This window comes from Arachis stenosperma, chromosome 10 (assembly GCF_014773155.1).
Source record: "Arachis stenosperma cultivar V10309 chromosome 10, arast.V10309.gnm1.PFL2, whole genome shotgun sequence".
Taxonomy (NCBI): domain Eukaryota; kingdom Viridiplantae; phylum Streptophyta; class Magnoliopsida; order Fabales; family Fabaceae; genus Arachis; species Arachis stenosperma.
Genome location: NC_080386.1, coordinates 91,033,364 through 91,052,175, shown reverse-complemented (window position 1 = coordinate 91,052,175; position 18,812 = coordinate 91,033,364). Strand labels below are relative to the sequence as shown.

Below are 18,812 nucleotides of genomic sequence, written 5' to 3'. Positions count from 1 at the left end.
CGTTTGCCTCAAGCTTTAGGTCAAACGTTGGCCACAAGCAGCAAGTAGAATTTCATCCTGGAGCAAGCAAAAGCTTGCGCCAACGTTTGACCTCAAGCTTTAGGTCAAACGTTGGCGCCATATTAGCAAGGAAGAGCACTTTGTTTGAAGCCTTGGAGAAGCCAACGTTTGCGCCAACGTTTGCCTCAAACGTTAGGCCAAACGTTGGCCAAGAGAGATGCAATGAAGGAGCCACGTTTGAGCTCACGTTTGACCTCAAATGTTGAGCCAAACGTGGATGGCAGCAAAGAAAGGCAATCTGCTAAAAAAGCTTGAGCCAAAGCTTGCCCTCAAGCTTTGACTCAAGCTTAAATGGTTCATGGCCCGGTTCACAAGTGGATTTCTTTCCAACACCAAGAGCAATCAACGGAGGCTACTATTAACCCAATTCCATCAAGGCCAAGGCCCAAATTCAAGGCTTGAAGATCATTTGAAGAAAGTGTATAAATAGCTTAGAATTTAAGTTTTCCGAGAGCTTTCTTTTAGAGTTTTTCTTTTAGTTTTTTTGAGTAGTTTTGGAAAGCTTTTGGGTTTTGAGTTGTTTGGAGATTCTGAGTCTTGAGGAAGGAGAATCGAATTCTCTTCCTCTTAGTTTTCTTGTTTTCAATTTCATTTACACTTGTCTTGAGTCTTGGGTGTTGAGAATTGAAGGAATTCTGTTTCATTCTCACCTTGAGATCTCCCTCTATTTTGATTTACTGCAACTTTTGGAAATTGAACCTTGAATTTACCTTTCTACACTGCTCTCTTCTTTAAATTTTACAATTGCTCTCTGAATTTGGATCTAGGAAGGCATTGAGATCTAGACTTAGCTATCTAGTCTCTTGGGTCCTGAGATCTACTGTTTTCCATTTTAATTTCCTTGTTTAATTGCTACACCAAGCTTATTTTCATTTTTATTTAAGATCCAGTTTAATTGAATCCATCTTTTACATTTCTGTTTGTTGAATTTTACTGTTCTTTGTTTAATTTCTGCAAATTACACTCCCAATTCCCTTTATAATTCAAGCCATTTATTTTCCTTGCACTTTAAGTTTCTGCAATTTACATTTCTTGCACTTTAAGTTTCTGCCATTTAATTTCTTGTTCTTTAAGATTCAGCACTTTATTTTCTGTTCTCTTTAATTTTCTGCAAATTACCCATTCCCTTTTACATTCTATGCAATTTAATTCTTGTCGAACACAAATTCACCCAAATCAACTTCTGTTTGCTTGACTAAATCAACCACTAAACTAAAATTGCTCAATCCTTCAATCCCTATGGGATCGACCTCACTCCCGTGAGTTTTATTACTTGATGCGACCCGGTGCACTTGCCGGTGAGTTTTGTGTCGGATCGTTTTCCGCACATCAAGTTTTTGGCACCGTTGCCGAGGATTGATTAGATTGACAATGATTAAGTGAGGTGATAGTTTAGATCAAGCAATTTTTTCTTTTTTCTCATTAATTTTGATTAACCCACTAACTGTTTGAGATTTTGTCTCAATTAACTGCACTCAAATTTCAAGAGTGTTGCTGTTTGTTCTTTGTGGATTGTGTGTATGACATAGGTAAGAGGAGAGATTCCTCACTTCTCTGAGCAAGACCAACGAACTCTCAGGAGGTTGAGAAGAGAAGCTAGAGGAAAAGGTGTTGTTGGAGAAGAAGAAGTCTCTGAGGAAGAAGAGTATCACGAAATGGAAGGGAATCACTCAAACTTGAATGCAACAAGGGGATTAGCTAACAATAACCCCCCTCAAAGAAGAGTCCTAGCCTCTTACACTTTTGCAAATCCAAGACACTGTGGGAGCAGTATTCTCACTCCCAATGTCAATGCGAACAACTTTGAGTTGAAGCCACAACTTATTACACTTGTCCAGAACAATTGTTCCTATGGAGAAGTCCACTAGAGGATCCAAACCAGCACCTATCTACCTTTTTGAGGATTTGCGACACTGTTACATCCAATGGTGTGAATCCTGAAACTTACAAACTTCTGCTGTTCCCATTCTCACTACGGGACAAGGCTGCACAATGGCTTGAGACTTTCCCCCAAGGAAGTATTACTAGTTGGGATGATTTGGTGGCTAAATTTCTAGCCAAATTCTATCCACCCCAAAGGATCATCAGGCTAAAAACTGAAGTGCAGACATTCACTCAATTAGATGCTGAATCCTTGTATGAAGCATGGGAGAGGTACAAAGCTCTAATCAGAAAGTGTCCCCCAGAAATGTTCAATGAATGGGACGTGTTACAGAATTTCTATGAAGGCTTAACACTGAAATCTCAAGAGGCATTAGATCACTCTGCTGGAGGTTCATTGCAACTAATGAAAATCGCTGAAGAAGCCCAGAATCTTGTGGACATGGTGGCTAACAACCAATACTTCTTTGCTCGTTAAAGAACCCGTCAACCATCACAGAGAAAGGGGGTACTGGAATTTGAAGGAGTGGACTCCATTTTGGCTCAAAACAAGATGATGCAACAACAAATTCAACAACAGTTTGAGCAGATGGCCAAGAGAATTGACAGCCTTCAAGTGGCAGCTGTGAACACAAGCCAACCATCAACTATATGGGTCCAAAATGAAGAAAATCAAGAAGAACAACAACAGGAGCAAGTGTAATACATGCATAACCAAAACTCTGGACAGAATGAAGTTTATGGTGATACCTACAATCCTTCCTGGAAAAACCACCCCAACCTTAGATAGGGAGACAATGACGTCAGGATTTTTGCCAGTAAAGAATTTCATAAAAATAGTCGCGTTGTAGATATAGTCTCTAAACCGACAGAAATCCCTTCGTACAAACGTTTTGGTTGTCACAAGTAACAAACCCCTAAATAAATTGTTAACCGAGTATTTAAACCTCGGGTCATCTTCTCAAGGAATTGCAGGGAGGTATGTTCTTATTATTGGTTATGAAAAAGGTAAAATTGGGGTTTTGGAAGTAAGGTGGGAATATATTATATGACAAGTAAAATAAAATAATAATAGCTGTAAAATAAACCTTTGGCAAGGTATAAGAACTGGAGGTCCTTTCCTAGTTATCCTTATCAATTGTAATGAGAATTAGATTTTTCTCCCACTTTGTTAACCTCTAACTATGAAGGTAAGTTAAGTGGATGAATTCCAATTTTCAATCAACAATGAGTTTGATAACTCTAGAGTCACCAATTATTTAACCAAAGCCAAAAGGAAAGAAAATTGAAACTGCTGGAATAAAAATGCCTTCAGATGGGAAGCAATAATTATGTAAATAAAAGAAAGTAATATTAAACTGAAATACCTCAAATTATAATAAATAGAACATTCAAATCTTAACATGAAAAGTTCATAAGCCAATTGGGCAACATAAATCAAATACAAATAAAAGTATTAGAGTAAATAAAAATAAAAGAGAAACATAAATAGGAACATTGAACCTGGATCGAGAGTGACTCTTAAAAACTAAGAGAAGTCCTAAATCATAATCCTAAGAGAGAGGAGAGAACCTCTCTCTCTAAAAACTACATCTAAAACATGAAAAGTGAATTATGAGTAGGCATTCCTATGAATGGATGCATTCCTCCACTTTATAGCCTCTAATATGTGCCTTCTGGACTTGGATTTGGGCCAAAAAGGGCCTCAGAACTCGTTATGAGCGTTTTCTGCAATTTCTGGTGCGTGGCCTCTGTCACGCGTCCGCGTGGGTCACGCGGTCGCGTCATTCGGAGCTTTTCCTTGCCACGCGGTTGCGTCAGTCATGCGGCCGCGTTGCTGCTGATTCGTGCTTGGCACGCGATCACGTCGTCCATGCGATCGCGTGGATACCAGTTTCCTTAAAGCTCCGTTTTGCTTTCTCCTTTCCTTTTAGTATGTTTCCTTTTTCATCCTTTAAGTCATTCTGCCTTAGAAAATCTGAAACTACTCAACACACTAATCACGGCATCGAATGGAAATAAGAGAGGATTAATAATAAGCAAATATAAGTCCAAAGAAACATGTTTTCAATCAAAGCACATAATTAGGAAGGCAAATGTAAAACATGCAAATAGTATGAATAAGTGGGTAAAGAGTTGATAAAATCCACTCAATTGAGCATAAGATAAACCATAAAATAGTGGTTTATCAACCTTCCCACACTTAAACAAAAGCATGTCCTCATGCTAAGCTCAAGAGAAACTATAAAGATGAAGAGGAATGGTAGAATGTATGAAATGCAACCTATCTATATGAATGCAACTACATGCAAAAAAATGTTTCTACCTACTTGGTTAAAAGTAAATAAGCTCTTCAAGACAAACATAAACCAGATTTCACTAATTCAAATCATACAATAAAAAGCAAGTAAACTTGTAAGAAGACAGCTCATGAAAGCAGGGAACATAGAATCAAGCATTGAACCCTCACTGGTAGTGTGTATCACTCTAATCTCTCAAGTGTATAGGGTTATTCACTCTACTCTTCTCTAGTCATGCTTTCTAAACCTTGTTCTTCATCTAACCAATCAACAATATTTAATATAGCAATGCAAACGTCATGAGGTCTTTTTCAAGGTTGTAATGGGGCTAAGGTAAGGGTAAAGGTATGTATATGGCTAAGTGAGCTTTATAAATTGAATCTTTAATTAACCTAAACTCTCACCTAATATACATATACTCTATATACTTTTAAATTCATGCCTAGCTACCCATAATTCCCACTTTTGTATAATTCCCATACTCATGTATCAACTTTTTCTTTTTAATTTATTACATGTGCATTGATTTTTTCATTAACTTAACATTGGGGTAATTTTGTCCCCTTTATATTATATATATATATATTTTTTGTAGAGAAATAAACATAACTTATCAATGCACATGGATTTTCTATTATTTTTCTATTTTGGTTTTTCATGAGTAGGTTCCCAAATTCCTAATATTTAAATAAATTAGAAACATGTTACATTCCCTTATCAACCCATGTTCCCAAAAATTTCCCACACTTATTTGCTACACAATCTCTATCTTAAGCTAACCAAAGATTCAATTGGGATAATTAATTTGTTTTCCGCTTAAGGCTAGTGATGTGGTTATAGAATAGAAGGGGATTAAAAGCTCAAGGGGCTAACAAAGGTGATGTAAAAGGTAGGCTTATTTGGGGTAAGTGAGTTGATAATCAAATATAGCCTCAATCATACGCAAGCATGTAAATATACTAAACAAAGGACATATAGACTGGAACAAAATACAGATTACAATCATGGAGAAGGAAACACGCAGGAATAAAATATTTATGGTTAAATAATATAACCATGTAAATAAGCTCAAAGTCTCACAGGTTGTGTATTCTTTAGCTCAAAAACCATGTTCAAAAATACAACTTCAAACAAATTTAACAAAAAAATTTTCAATTTAAATTAGTAAAATTTTTCAAAAAATAGGATCTTAAGAAGAAACTTATTATTTTAACCAAGCAGTAGCTAAATGCAAAAATCAAATAAACATGAAATTAAATATGCAAATGCAACAATGAACAAAGAAAATAAAATATTAGTGTTTGAGACAGGAAAGTACTAACCCATGGAGATCGGTATCGACCTCCCCACACTTAAAGATTGCACCGTCCTCGGTGCATGCTGAGATGTGCAGGTGGACGGGTTGCTCCAACTGATGCTTTTCTCATCAAGGAATGTGCGTAGGAACTTGTTTGTCTCTCCCATGTAAACGTCTTCCGGTCTCTTCCTGGTGGCCATCTTGAAAGAAAAAGGGAAGGAAAGTAACCCAAAGCAAAGATAGAAAACAAATAAAACAGGGGTTGGTTAATGCCAAAAAATAAGGGTCTCAATTACATGGTAGCTACAACATGCAAGTGAGAAAATAATAGAAGGTCATGGCAAATCAAGAGTGCAAAAAGTTGCAACACTAGGGAAGAGAGTGTGGGTAAGGAGAGATAATATAAATTCATGTCAATGCAAAAGTAATATAGGTATAAAAGATTGGCATTGATTTAAATAATATTATTCAATCAGAATTAAACAAGTCATGAAGCACCAAGAAAATACCAGAAAAGATGTAACAGTTGAATAAGAATATTTGAACACCAATAATAACTTTTAGAAAAATAAAATATGCAATGAATGAAAGTATGCAAATAAATTAAATAAAATAAAATGAAAGTGAAAAAGAATGAGAAGTAGAAAAAGAAAGTGAGAAAGGAGAGAGAAGGAAGAAATTAGGATTAGAAGAGAAAAGATAAGAAAATTGGCACTAATCTGGATAGGTTGTGCGACGTTGGCGACGCGGTCGCGTGGGTGACGCGGTCGCGTGGTGCGCGATAAGGTTGGGCAACGCGGACGCGTAGGGCACGCGATCGCGTGACTCGATTTGTGCTAGTGGCGCGAGTGCAGCCTCGCGGCCGCACAACTCTCTGTTCAAAACGTCAGTATTGCCAAATCCAGGGTGACGCGGTCGCGTGGTCGACGCCATCGCGCGGATGGCTGGTGCACGAAATTGCAATAACACTTTTGCAATCCCGCACAACTAACCAGCAAGTGCACTGGGTCGTCCAAGTAATACCTTGCGTGAGCAAGGGTCGATCCCACGGAGATTGTCGGCTTGAAGCAAGCTATGGTTATCTTGTAAATCTTAGTCAGGATATCAGAAATTATCAGGATTGATTGTAAAAAGCAAAAGAACATGAAAAAGGTACTTGTTTTGCAGTAATGGAGAATAGGCTGAGGCTTTGGAGATGCTCCATCTTTCGAATCTCTGCTTTCCTACTGTCATCTTCATCAAACACGCAAGGCTCCTTCCATGGCAAGCTGTATGTAGGGTTTCACCGTTGTCAATGGCTACCTCCCATCCTCTCATTGGAAATACGTCCCTGATGCTCTGTCACAGCATCGGCTATCCATCTGTCGGTTCTCAATCAGGCCGGAATAGAATCCAGTGATTCTTTTGCGTCTGTCACTAACGCCCCGCCTTCAGGAGTTTGAAGCACGTCACAGTCATTCAATCATTGAGTCCTACTCAGAATACCACAGACAAGGTTTAGACCTTCCGGACTCTCTTGAATGCCGCCATCAGTTCTAGCTTATACCACGAAGATTCCGATTAAAGAATCCAAGAGATATCTACTTAATCTAAGGTAGAACAGAGGTGGTTGTCAGGCACATGTTCATAGTTGAGAATGATGATGATTGTCACAGATCATCACATTCATCCGGGTTAAGAACAAGTGATATCTTAGAATGGAAGCAAGCATGATTGAATAAGAAACAGTAGTAATTGCATTAATCCATCAAGACACAGCAGAGCTCCTCACCCCCAACCATGGGGTTTAGAGACTCATGCCGTGGAAGGTACAAGAAACGTGTAAAAAGTGTTATGAGGTCATAAGGTACGGATACAATGTCCAAAGGTCCTATAAATAGTAAACTAGTATCCTAAGGTTTACAAAAATGAGTAAATGACAGAAAAATCCACTTCCGGACCCACTTGGTGTGTGCTTGAGCTGAGCAATGAAGTAATTTCGTGTAGAGACCTTTTCTGGAGTTAAACGCCAGCTTTCATGCCAGTTTGGGCGTTTAACTCCAAGTTTTATGCCAGTTCCGGCGTTTAACGCTGGAATTTCTGATGCTGATTTGCTACGCCGGTTTGGGCCATCAAATCTTGGGCAAAGTATGGACTATCATATATTGTTGGAAAGCCCAGGATGTCTACTTTCCAATGCCGTTGAGAGCGCGCCAATTGGGCTTCTGTAGCTCCAGAAAATCCATTTCGAGTGCAGGGAGGTCAGAATCCAACAGCATCTGCAGTCCTTTTCAGTCTCTGGATCAGATTTTTGCTCAGAACCTTCAATTTCAGTCAGAAAATACCTGAAATCACAGAAAAATACACAAACTCATAGTAAAGTCCAGAAAAGTGAATTTTAACTAAAAACTAATAAAAATATAATAAAAACTAACTAAAAGATACTAAAAACATACTAAAAACAATGCCAAAAAGCGTATAAATTATCCGCTCATCACAACACCAAACTTAAATTGTTGCTTGTCCCCAAGCAACTGAAAATCAAAATAGGATAAAAAGAAGAGAATATACTATAGACTCCAAAATATCAAAGAAACATAGTTCCAATTAGATGAGCGGGACTAGTAGCTTTTTGCCTCCGAACAGTTTTGGCATCTCACTCTATCCTTTGAAGTCCAGAATGATTGGCATCTATGAGAACTCAGAACTCAGATAGTGTTATTGATTCTCCTAGTTAAGTATAATGATTCTTAAACATAGCTAGTGTATGAGTCTTGGCTGTGGCCCAAAGCACTCTGTCTTCCAGTATTACCACCGGATACATACATGCCACAGACACATAATTGGGTGAACCTTTTTAGATTGTGACTCAGCTTTGCTAAAGTCCCCAATTAGAGGTGTCCAAGGTTCTTAAGCACACTCTTTTTGCCTTGGTTCACAACTTTATTTCTTTTTTTTTCTTTTTCTCTTTTCTCTTTTTTTTTTCCGAAATTTTTTTTTTTTGCTTTTTCTTGCTTCAAGAATCAATTTGATGATTTTTTAGATCCTCAATAACAGTTCTCTTTCTCCTCATTCTTTCAAGAGCCAACAATTTTTAACATTCTTAAAACAACAGATTCAAAAGACATATGCACTGTTCAAGCATACATTCAGAAGACAAAAAGTATTGTCACCACATCAAACTAATTCAACTAGCTTCAGAGATAAATTTCGAAACCCTGTACTTCTTGTTCTTTTGTGATTAAAGCATTTTTTCTTTTAAGAGAGGTGATGGATTCATAGGACATTCATAGCTTTTAAGGCATAAACTTTAAATTTTATTAATTATGAATTAGAATAAGACTCAAATATAGATATAAGATGAGACTAATAAAAATAGAAAACAAAAGAAAAACGCAAAAATGGGCTCCTAATGATAGAGGTTTTCACAGAGTTAGGACTCAACAACCTTGATTTTGAAAAGTGGATGCTCCCTCAGCTTGAGAGGAGAGCTTTTGGCGTTTCAATTCTTGGATTTCACGCCCCTGCTTCTCTTGTTCCTTCAGCAATTTGCAGATCATGCAGTTCTGATTCTGCTGTTCTTCCTTCAGTTGCTCCATAGTCTCTTGCAACTTGTTAATGGATGCTTTTAGGCTGGCCCAGTAGCCAATTTCAGGGAATTCAGGGAGGAACTCATGCGCCCTCCTCTTGATGGAGTTGTCTTGCACTTGTCCTTCCATTGACTTCTTGGTGATTGGATGTTCAATGGGTATGAACTCATCTACTCCCATCTTTACCCCAGCCTCTTTACAGAGCAAGGAGATCAAGCTTGGGTAGGCCAATTTGGCTTCAGTGGAATTCTTATTTGCAATTGTGTAGATCTCACAAGCAATCACATGATGCACCTCCACTGCTTTTCCAAGCATAATGCAATGAATCATCACTGCTCTCTTGATAGTAACCTCAGAACGGTGCTAGTGGGCAATATGGAACGCCCAATAAAGTCTAGCCAACCTCTTGCAATTGGTTTGAGGTCTCCCCTCTTGAGTTGGTTAGGGACACCTTTAGAATTGGTTATCCACTTAGTTCCAGGAAGGCATATGTCCTCTAGAACTTGATCCAACCCTTTATCTACTCTCACCATCCTCCTATTAAAGGAGTCAGGATCATCTTGCAGTTGAGGCAACTTGAAGATTTCTCTTATTTTGTCCAGATGGAAGTATATAACTTTCCCTCTGACCATGGTTCTATAGGTATGGTAAGCGGTTCCAGTCATTCTCTGCTTATCTGTCAGCCACAGATTTGAGTAGAATTCCTGAACCATGTTCCTTCCAACCTTTGTCTCAGGATTGGTTAGAACTTCCCAACCTCTGTTTTGAATTTGCTCTTGGATCCCCGGATATTCATCTTCTTTCAGATCAAATTTTACTTCCGGGATCACTGACCTCAGACCCATTATTTTGTGATAATGGTCTTCATGTTCTTTGGTTAAGAACTTCTCTTGATTCCAAAGATTCTTTGGATTAGTCTCTTTCTTTCCTCTTAAATTGGTTTGTTTTCCCTTAGGAGCCATGATCTTGATGAATCTTGGCTTAGTGATCACGGAAAAGCACACCAAACTTAGAGGTTTGGTTGTCCTCAAGCAAAAGAAAAGAGAGAAGAGAGGGGGAGGAAGAGGAAATTCGAATGGTGTGATGGAATGAGGGAACCAAACGTGCATTTATAAGGTGGGGAGGGGAGTTTTCGAAAAGAGGAGAGAAATTTGAAAGGAGATTAGAGAAGATATGGAAAGAAAATTGAGAAAAGGGTGAAATTTTGAACAATGTTTGTAATTGATTTGAAATAAATTTGAAGAGTGGTTTTGATTTTTGAAGATTGAAAGTGAATGATGAATGATTGAAGTGTGATTTTGTAGAAAAGTATGGGTGAGAAAAGGAAAGTTTGAAAAAAATTGAATTGAAAACAAAATTGTGGTCCCCCCACCAAGCTGGCGTTAAACGCCCAGAATGGCACACATTCTGGCGTTTAACGCCCATTTGCCACCCCTTTTGGGCGTTTAACGCCCAGCCAGGTGCCCTGGCTGGCGTTAAACGCCAGAAATCCTTTATCACTGGGCGTTTTTCAGAACGCCCAGGATGCTGCACACCTGGCGTTAAACGCCCAGAATGGTGCCCATTCTGGCGTTTAACGCCTAAAATGGCACCATTCCTGGCGTTAAACGCCCAGAATGGTACCCATTCTGGCGTTTAACGCCCAAAATGCCCCTTACTGGCGTTTTTTCGCCAGTAAGCTTATTTTCTCTGCTTTTTGAGCTGAATCTTTCTGTAACTCTGTGAATTCCTTCATTTTTGATATTTGCCTCTGTAAGAACTAATCATATACCCTCCTAATTACTGGGTTGCCTCCCAGCAAGCGCTTCTTTACTGTCTTTAGCTGGACTTCTGCTAAGAATCACTCAAGTCTCAGTTTTGAGCATTCCTGCTCAAAATTTCCTTCAAGATAGTGCTTGATTCTCTGTCCATTAACAATGAACTTCTTGCCAGAATCAATATCCTGAAGCTCAACATATCCATATGGTGACACTCCTGTAATCACATACGGACCCCTCCACCGGGATTTGAGTTTTCCTGGAAACAATTTGAGCCTGGAGTTGAAGAGCAGAACTTTTTGTCCTGGCTCAAAGACTCTGGTTGACAATTTCTTGTCATGCCACTTCTTTGCCTTTTCCTTATAAATTTTTGCATTTTCAAAGGCATTGAGTCTGAACTCCTCTAGCTCATTTAGCTGGAGCAATCTTTTCTCACCAGCTAACTGAGCATCCATGTTTAGGAATCTGGTTGCCCAATAGGCTTTATGTTCCAGTTCCACAGGCAAATGACAGGCCTTCCCATACACCAGTTGGTATGGAGAGGTTCCTATAGGAGTCTTGAATGCTGTTCTGTATGCCCACAGAGCATCATCCAAGCTCTTTGCCCAATCCTTTCTTCGGGCCATCACAGTCCGTTCTAGGATTCTTTTTAGCTCTCTGTTAGAGACTTCTGCTTGCCCATTTGTCTGTGGATGATACGGAGTTGCCACTTTATGGCTGATTCCATATCTAACCATAGCAGAGTATAGCTGTTTGTTGCAGAAATGAGAGCCCCCATCACTGATTAGTATTCTGGGAACACCAAATCTGCTGAAGATGTTTTTCTGGAGGAACTTTAGCACAGTCTTGGTATCATTAGTGGGTGTAGCAATTGCTTCTACCCACTTAGATACATAGTCTACTGCCACCAGAATGTAAGTGTTTGAGTATGATGGTGGGAATGGCCCATGAAGTCAATTCCCCATACATCAAACAATTCTATCTCTAATATCCCTTGTTGAGGCATAGCATATCCGTGAGGCAGGTTACCAGCTCTTTGGCAACTATCACAGTTACGCACAAACTCTCGGGAATCTTTATAGAGAGTAGGCCAGTAGAAGCCACACTGGAGGACTTTAGTGGCTGTTCGCTCACTTCCAAAATGTCCTCCATAATGTGATCCATGGCAGTGCCATAGGATCCTTTGTGCTTCTTCTCTGGGTACACATCTGCGGATCACTCCGTCAGCACATCTCTTAAAGAGATATGGTTCATCCCAGAGGTAGTACTTGGCATCTGAAATTAATTTCTTTCTTTGCACTCTGCTGTACTCCTTGGGTATGAACCTCCCAGCTTTATAGTTTGCCATATCTGCAAACCATGGAGCTTCCTGAATGGCAAAGAGTTGCTCATCTGGGAAAGTCTCAGAGATCTCAGTAGAAGGGAGGGACGCCCCAGCTACTGGTTCTATTCGGGACAGATGATCAGCCACTTGGTTTTCTGTCCCTTTTCTGTCTCTTATTTCTATATCAAACTCTTGCAGAAGCAACACCCATCTGATAAGCCTGGGTTTTGAATCCTGCTTTGTGAGTAAGTATTTAAGAGCAGCATGGTCAGTGTACACAATCACCTTTGATCCCACTAGGTAGGATCTAAACTTGTCAATGGCATAAACCACTGCAAGTAACTCTTTCTCTGTGGTTGTGTAATTCTTCTGTGCATCATTTAGAACACGGCTAGCATAGTAAAGACATGCAGAAGTTTGTTATGCCTCTGTCCCAACATGCACCAATGGCATGATCACTGGCATCACACATTAATTCAAATGGCAATGCCCAATCTGGTGCAGAGATGACTGGTGCTGTGACCAGCTTAGCTTTTAGGGTCTCAAATGCCTGTAGACACTGTGTGTCAAACACAAATGGTGTGTCAGCAGCTAGCAGGTTACTCAAAGGTTTTGCAATTTTCGAAAAATCCTTTATAAACCTTCTGTAAAATCCTGCATGCCCCAGAAAGCTTCTGATTGCCTTAACATTGGCAGGTGGTGGTAATTTTTCAATTACCTCTACCTTTGCCTTATCCACCTCTATTCCCCTGCTTGAAATTTTGTGCCCAAGGACAATTCCTTCAGTCACCATAAAGTGACATTTCTCCCAGTTTAAAACCAGGTTAGTCTCTTGGCATCTTTTCAGGACAAGTGATAGGTGGTTAAGACAGGAGCTGAATGAGTCTCCATATACTGAAAAGTCATCCATGAAGACTTCCAGAAATTTCTCTACCATGTCTGAGAAGATAGAGAGCATGCACCTCTGAAAGGTTGCAGGTGCATTGCACAGACCAAAAGGCATTCTCCTATAGGCAAACACGCCAGAAGGGCAGGTAAATGCTGTTTTCTCTTGGTCCTGGGGATCTACTGCAATTTGGTTGTAGCCTGAATAGCCATCCAAAAAGCAGTAATAGTCATGGCCAGCTAGTCTTTCTAGCATTTGGTCTATGAATGGTAAAGGAAAATGATCCTTTCTGGTGGCTGTATTGAGCCTTCTGTAGTCAATACACATACGCCACCCTGTGACTGTCCTTGTAGGAACCAGTTCATTTTTTCATTATGAATCACTGTCATGCCTCCCTTTTTGGGGACAACTTGGACAGGGCTCACCCAGGGGCTATCAGAAATAGGATAAATAATCCCAGCCTCTAGTAATTTAGTGACCTCTTTCTGCACCACCTCCTTCATGGCTGGATTTAGCCTCCTCTGTGGTTGGACCACTGGTTTGGCATTATCCTCCAATAGGATCTTGTGCATGCATCTAGCTGGGCTAATGCCCTTAAGATCACTTATGGACCACCCAAGAGCTGTCTTGTGCGTCCTTAGCACTTGAATCAGTGCTTCCTCTTCCTGTGGATTTAAAGATGAGCTTATAATCACTGGAAAAGTGTCACCCTCTCCTAGAAATACATATTTCAGAGATGGTGGTAGAGGTTTGAGTTCAGGTTTGGGGGGTTTATCCTCCTCCTGAGGAATTTTCGAAAATTCCTTTACTTCCTCTAGTTCTTCTTGATCAGGTTGAGCATCTTTGAAGATGTCCTCAAGCTCTGATTCTAGGCTTTCAGTCATATTGATCTCTTCTACCAGAGAGTCAATAATGTCAGCGCCCATGCAGTCATCTGGTGTGTCTGGATGCTGCATTGCTTTCACAGTATTCAACTTGAACTCATCCTCATTGACTCTCAGGGTTACTTCCCCTTTTTGTACATCAATGAGAGTTCGTCCAGTTGCTAGGAATGATCTTCCTAGAATGAGAGTTGCACTTTTGTGCTCCTCCATTTCCAGCACCACAAAGTCAGTGGGAAAGGCAAATGGCCCAACCTTGACAATCATGTCCTCTATTATGCCTGATGGGTGTTTAATGGAGCCATCAGCAAGTTGGAGGCATATCCTGGTTGGTTTGACTTCTCCAGCCAACCCAAGCTTTCTGATAGTGGATGCAGGTATTAGATTGATGCTTGCTCCAAGATCACATAGGGCTGTCTTGGTGCAAGCACCTTCTAATGTGCATGGTATCATAAAGCTTCCAGGATCTTGAAGCTTTTCTGGTAAGCTCTTCAGAATGACTGCACTACATTCTTCAGTGAGAAACACTTTTTCAGTTTCTCTCCAATCCTTCTTATGACTTAAGATCTCTTTCATGAACTTAGCATAAGAAGGTATTTGCTCAAGTGCCTCTGCAAACGGAATCTTTATTTCAAGAGTCCTTAGATAGTCTGCAAAGCGGGCAAATTGCTTATCCTGTTCCGCTTTGCGGAGTTTCTGAGGATAAGGCATCTTGGCTTGATATTCCTCAACCTTAGATGCTGCAGGTTTATTCCTTACAGAAGTGGTTGAAGAGGCCTTGTTAGAAGGATTATTATCAGTACTCTCAGGTGTCTGATTCTCCCTTGGCGTTTGAACGCCAGGATTGGGAGGAAAATGGGCGTTTAACGCCAACTTTTCCCCCTTTTCTGGCGTTTGAACGCCAGAACTGGGCAGGGAATGGGCGTTAAACGCCAGCTTTTCCCCCTTTTCTGGCGTTTGAACGCCATAACTGGGCAAGGAATGGGCGTTTAACGCCAGCTTTCCTTCCCTTTCTGGCGTTTGAACGCCAATAACATTCCTCTCTGGGCTCTTACTGTCCTCAGAGGGATTTTAAACAGTGGGTTGGTTATCCTCTGTCAATTGTTCTTTGTTTGCCTTCTTGCTCCTTTGAGCAGTGGTGTTCAGTGTTTTCCCACTCCTTAGTTGAACTGCTTGACATCCTTCTGTTATCTGTTTAGTTATTTGCTGTTTTGCTTGATTCAACTGCAGTTCTATGTTCTTGTTAGCAACTTTAGTATCATGGAACATTTCTTTAAATTCTGCTAACTGTTCTGTCATCAGGAGCAATTGTTGATTAAGCTCATTCATCTGTTCTTGAGGATTAGGATCAGTGACTAATGCCATGACCTCCTCTTGTGGAACGAACTCACTGCTAGAATATAAGTATTGGTTTCTAGCAACAGTGTCTATAAGCTCTTGAGCTTCTTCAATTGTCTTCCTCATGTGTATAGATCCACCAGCTGAGTGGTCTAAAGACATCTGAGCTTTTTCTGTGAGCCCATAGTAGAAGATGTCTAACTGTACCCACTCTGAAAACATTTCAGAGGGGCATTTTCTAAGCATACCTCTATACCTCTCCCAGGCATTATAAAGGGATTCATTATCCTCTTGTTTAAAGCCTTGGATGTCCAGCCTTAGCTGTGTCATCCTCTTTGGAGGGTAGAAATGATTCAGGAATTTGTCTGATAACTGTTTCCATGTCTTTATGCTTGCTGTAGGTTGGTTGTTCAACCACCTTTTAGCTTGATCTTTTACAGCAAATGGAAACAGTAATAGTCTGTAGACATCCTGATCTACCCCTTTATCATGTACTGTGTCAGCAATTTGTAAGAACTGTGCCAGAAACTCAGTAGGTTCTTCCTGTGGAAGACCGGAATACTGGCAATTTTGCTGCACTATGATAATGAGTTGAGGATTTAGCTCAAAGCTGCTTGCTTTGATGGGAGGTATACAGATGCTACTCCCATATGCAGCTGTAATGGGGTTAGCATATGACCACAGAGTCCTTTTGGACTGATTAATCCCACTTAAGTCCATAATGGACAAAAGGGAAATGATAATGATTGCAAATAGATTAATTTTGTTTTTTTTTTTTAATTAACCGAAAAAAAATAAAAATAAAATAAAACAAAAGGAAAATATAACAAAAAATTCGAAAATCAAAAAGACAAATAAGATCAAAGCAAATTTAGAACTGAATCAATTAGTTAATTAAAAAGATTTTGAAAACAGCAATTAAAAAGATATGATTGAAAAGTTTTTATGAAAAAGATTTGATTTTTTAAAAAAAAGGAAAGAGAAAAACAACAAAAAGACACCAAACTTAAAATTTTTAGAAAATCAAACACTACTTTTCGAAAATTTTAAAGGAAAAACACAAAGAGGACACCAAACTTAGAATTTTTATGAATCAAAAAGGGACTAAGAACATGCAATTTCGAAAAACTAGAAGAAAAATAAAAGCATGCAATGGACACCAAACTTAAAATATGAAACTAGACTCAACTAAAAGACTCTAAACCAACAAAAATAAAACAGTCCTAATCTAAGCAACAAGATAAGCCGTCAGTTGTCCAAACTCGAACAATCCCCGGCAACGGTGCCAAAAACTTGGTGCACGAAATTGCAATAACACTTTTGCAATCCCGCACAACTAACCAGCAAGTGCACTGGGTCGTCCAAGTAATACCTTGCGTGAGCAAGGGTCGATCCCACGGAGATTGTCGGCTTGAAGCAAGCTATGGTTATCTTGTAAATCTTAGTCAGGATATCAGAAATTATCAGGATTGATTGTAAAAAGCAAAAGAACATGAAAAAGGTACTTGTTTTGCAGTAATGGAGAATAGGCTGAGGCTTTGGAGATGCTCCATCTTCCGAATCTCTGCTTTCCTACTGTCATCTTCATCAAACACGCAAGGCTCCTTCCATGGCAAGCTGTATGTAGGGTTTCACCGTTGTCAATGGCTACCTCCCATCCTCTCATTGGAAATACGTCCCTGATGCTCTGTCACAGCATCGGCTATCCATCTGTCGGTTCTCAATCAGGCCGGAATAGAATCCAGTGATTCTTTTGCGTCTGTCACTAACGCCCCGCCTTCAGGAGTTTGAAGCACGTCACAGTCATTCAATCATTGAGTCCTACTCAGAATACCACAGACAAGGTTTAGACCTTCCAGACTCTCTTGAATGCCACCATCAGTTCTAGCTTATACCACGAAGATTCCGATTAAAGAATCCAAGAGATATCTACTTAATCTAAGGTAGAACAGAGGTGGTTGTCAGGCACATGTTCATAGTTGAGAATGATGATGATTGTCACAGATCATCACATTCATCCGGGTTAAGAACAAGTGATATCTTAGAATGGAAGCAAGCATGATTGAATAAGAAATAGTAGTAATTGCATTAATCCATCAAGACACAGCAGAGCTCCTCACCCCCAACCATGGGGTTTAGAGACTCATGCCGTGGAAGGTACAAGAAACGTGTAAAAAGTGTTATGAGGTCATAAGGTACGGATACAATGTCCAAAGGTCCTATAAATAGTAAACTAGTATCCTAAGGTTTACAGAAATGAGTAAATGACAGAAAAATCCACTTCCGGGCCCACTTGGTGTGTGCTTGGGCTGAGCAATGAAGTAATTTCGTGTAGAGACCTTTTCTGGAGTTAAACGCCAGCTTTCATGCCAGTTTGGGCGTTTAACTCCAAGTTTTATGCCAGTTCCGACGTTTAACGCTGGAATTTCTGATGCTGATTTGCTACGCCGGTTTGGGCCATCAAATCTTGGGCAAAGTATGGACTATCATATATTGCTGGAAAGCCCAGGATGTCTACTTTCCAATGCCGTTGAGAGCGCGCCAATTGGGCTTCTGTAGCTCCAGAAAATCCATTTCGAGTGCAGGGAGGTCAGAATCCAACAGCATCTGCAGTCCTTTTCAGTCTCTGGATCAGATTTTTGCTCAGAACCTTCAATTTCAGTCAGAAAATACCTGAAATCACAAAAAAACACACAAACTCATAGTAAAGTCCAGAAAAGTGAATTTTAACTAAAAACTAATAAAAATATAATAAAAACTAACTAAAAGATACTAAAAACATACTAAAAACAATGCCAAAAAGCGTATAAATTATCCGCTCATCAATGGCCTTATTTCCAATATGACGCGGACGCGTGGGTGACGCGTTCGCGTGGCAGGGCTTGTGCTACTAGCACGGGTCCAGCCCAATTCCAGCTCAACTTTTGGCCATACACCCTTTTTTTACGCCGATTTCAAGTCATGCGGCCGCGTGGGTGACGCGGTCGCGTGGGAGGCTGTTTTTCCAAATGACGCGGACGCGTCATCGACACGTTCGCGTGGAGTCAACTTGTGCTAATAGCGCGCCTCCAGCCTTGCTCCTGCGTAACTCTCTGTTCAATTTATTATTCTCTCATCTCCTTGCGACGCGGACGCGTCGCTGATGCGGTCGCGTCGCGTACTCGCTTTTTTTTAATCTGAAAAGATACAGAATGCAGTGTTAATATGAATGTGATGCAAAACTCCAGGTTTAATAAAATAAAATAAAATAAAATAAAAACAAACTAAACAAAATAAAATTGAAAAAGAAACGATCATACCATGGTGGGTTGTCTCCCACCTAGCACTTTTAGTTAAAGTCCTTAAGTTGGACATTTGGTGAGCTCCTTGTTATGGTGGCTTGTGCTTGAACTCATCCAGGAATCTCCACCAATGTTTGTATCTCCAGTAACCTCCGGGGTCCCAAACTAGGCACAGAAAGCCTTCAAGTAAGTTAAAGCAAGTTACAAGGCCCCAAGAGTGTTGATTGTTGGAATGAAT

At 40.0% G+C, this 18,812-nt stretch overlaps 1 protein-coding gene across 1 annotated transcript in view; it reads left to right on the top strand.

The window, feature by feature from the left end:
- Positions 1–1,928, top strand: part of LOC130957332 (uncharacterized) — a 37,153-nt gene extending 35,225 nt beyond the window's left edge. Inside the window, exon 4 of the mRNA XM_057884201.1 lies at positions 1,590–1,928. Coding sequence (XP_057740184.1) covers positions 1,590–1,928 — 339 coding nt within the window. The remainder of the gene's footprint in view (positions 1–1,589) is intronic.
- The last annotated feature ends 16,884 nt before the right edge of the window (positions 1,929–18,812 follow it).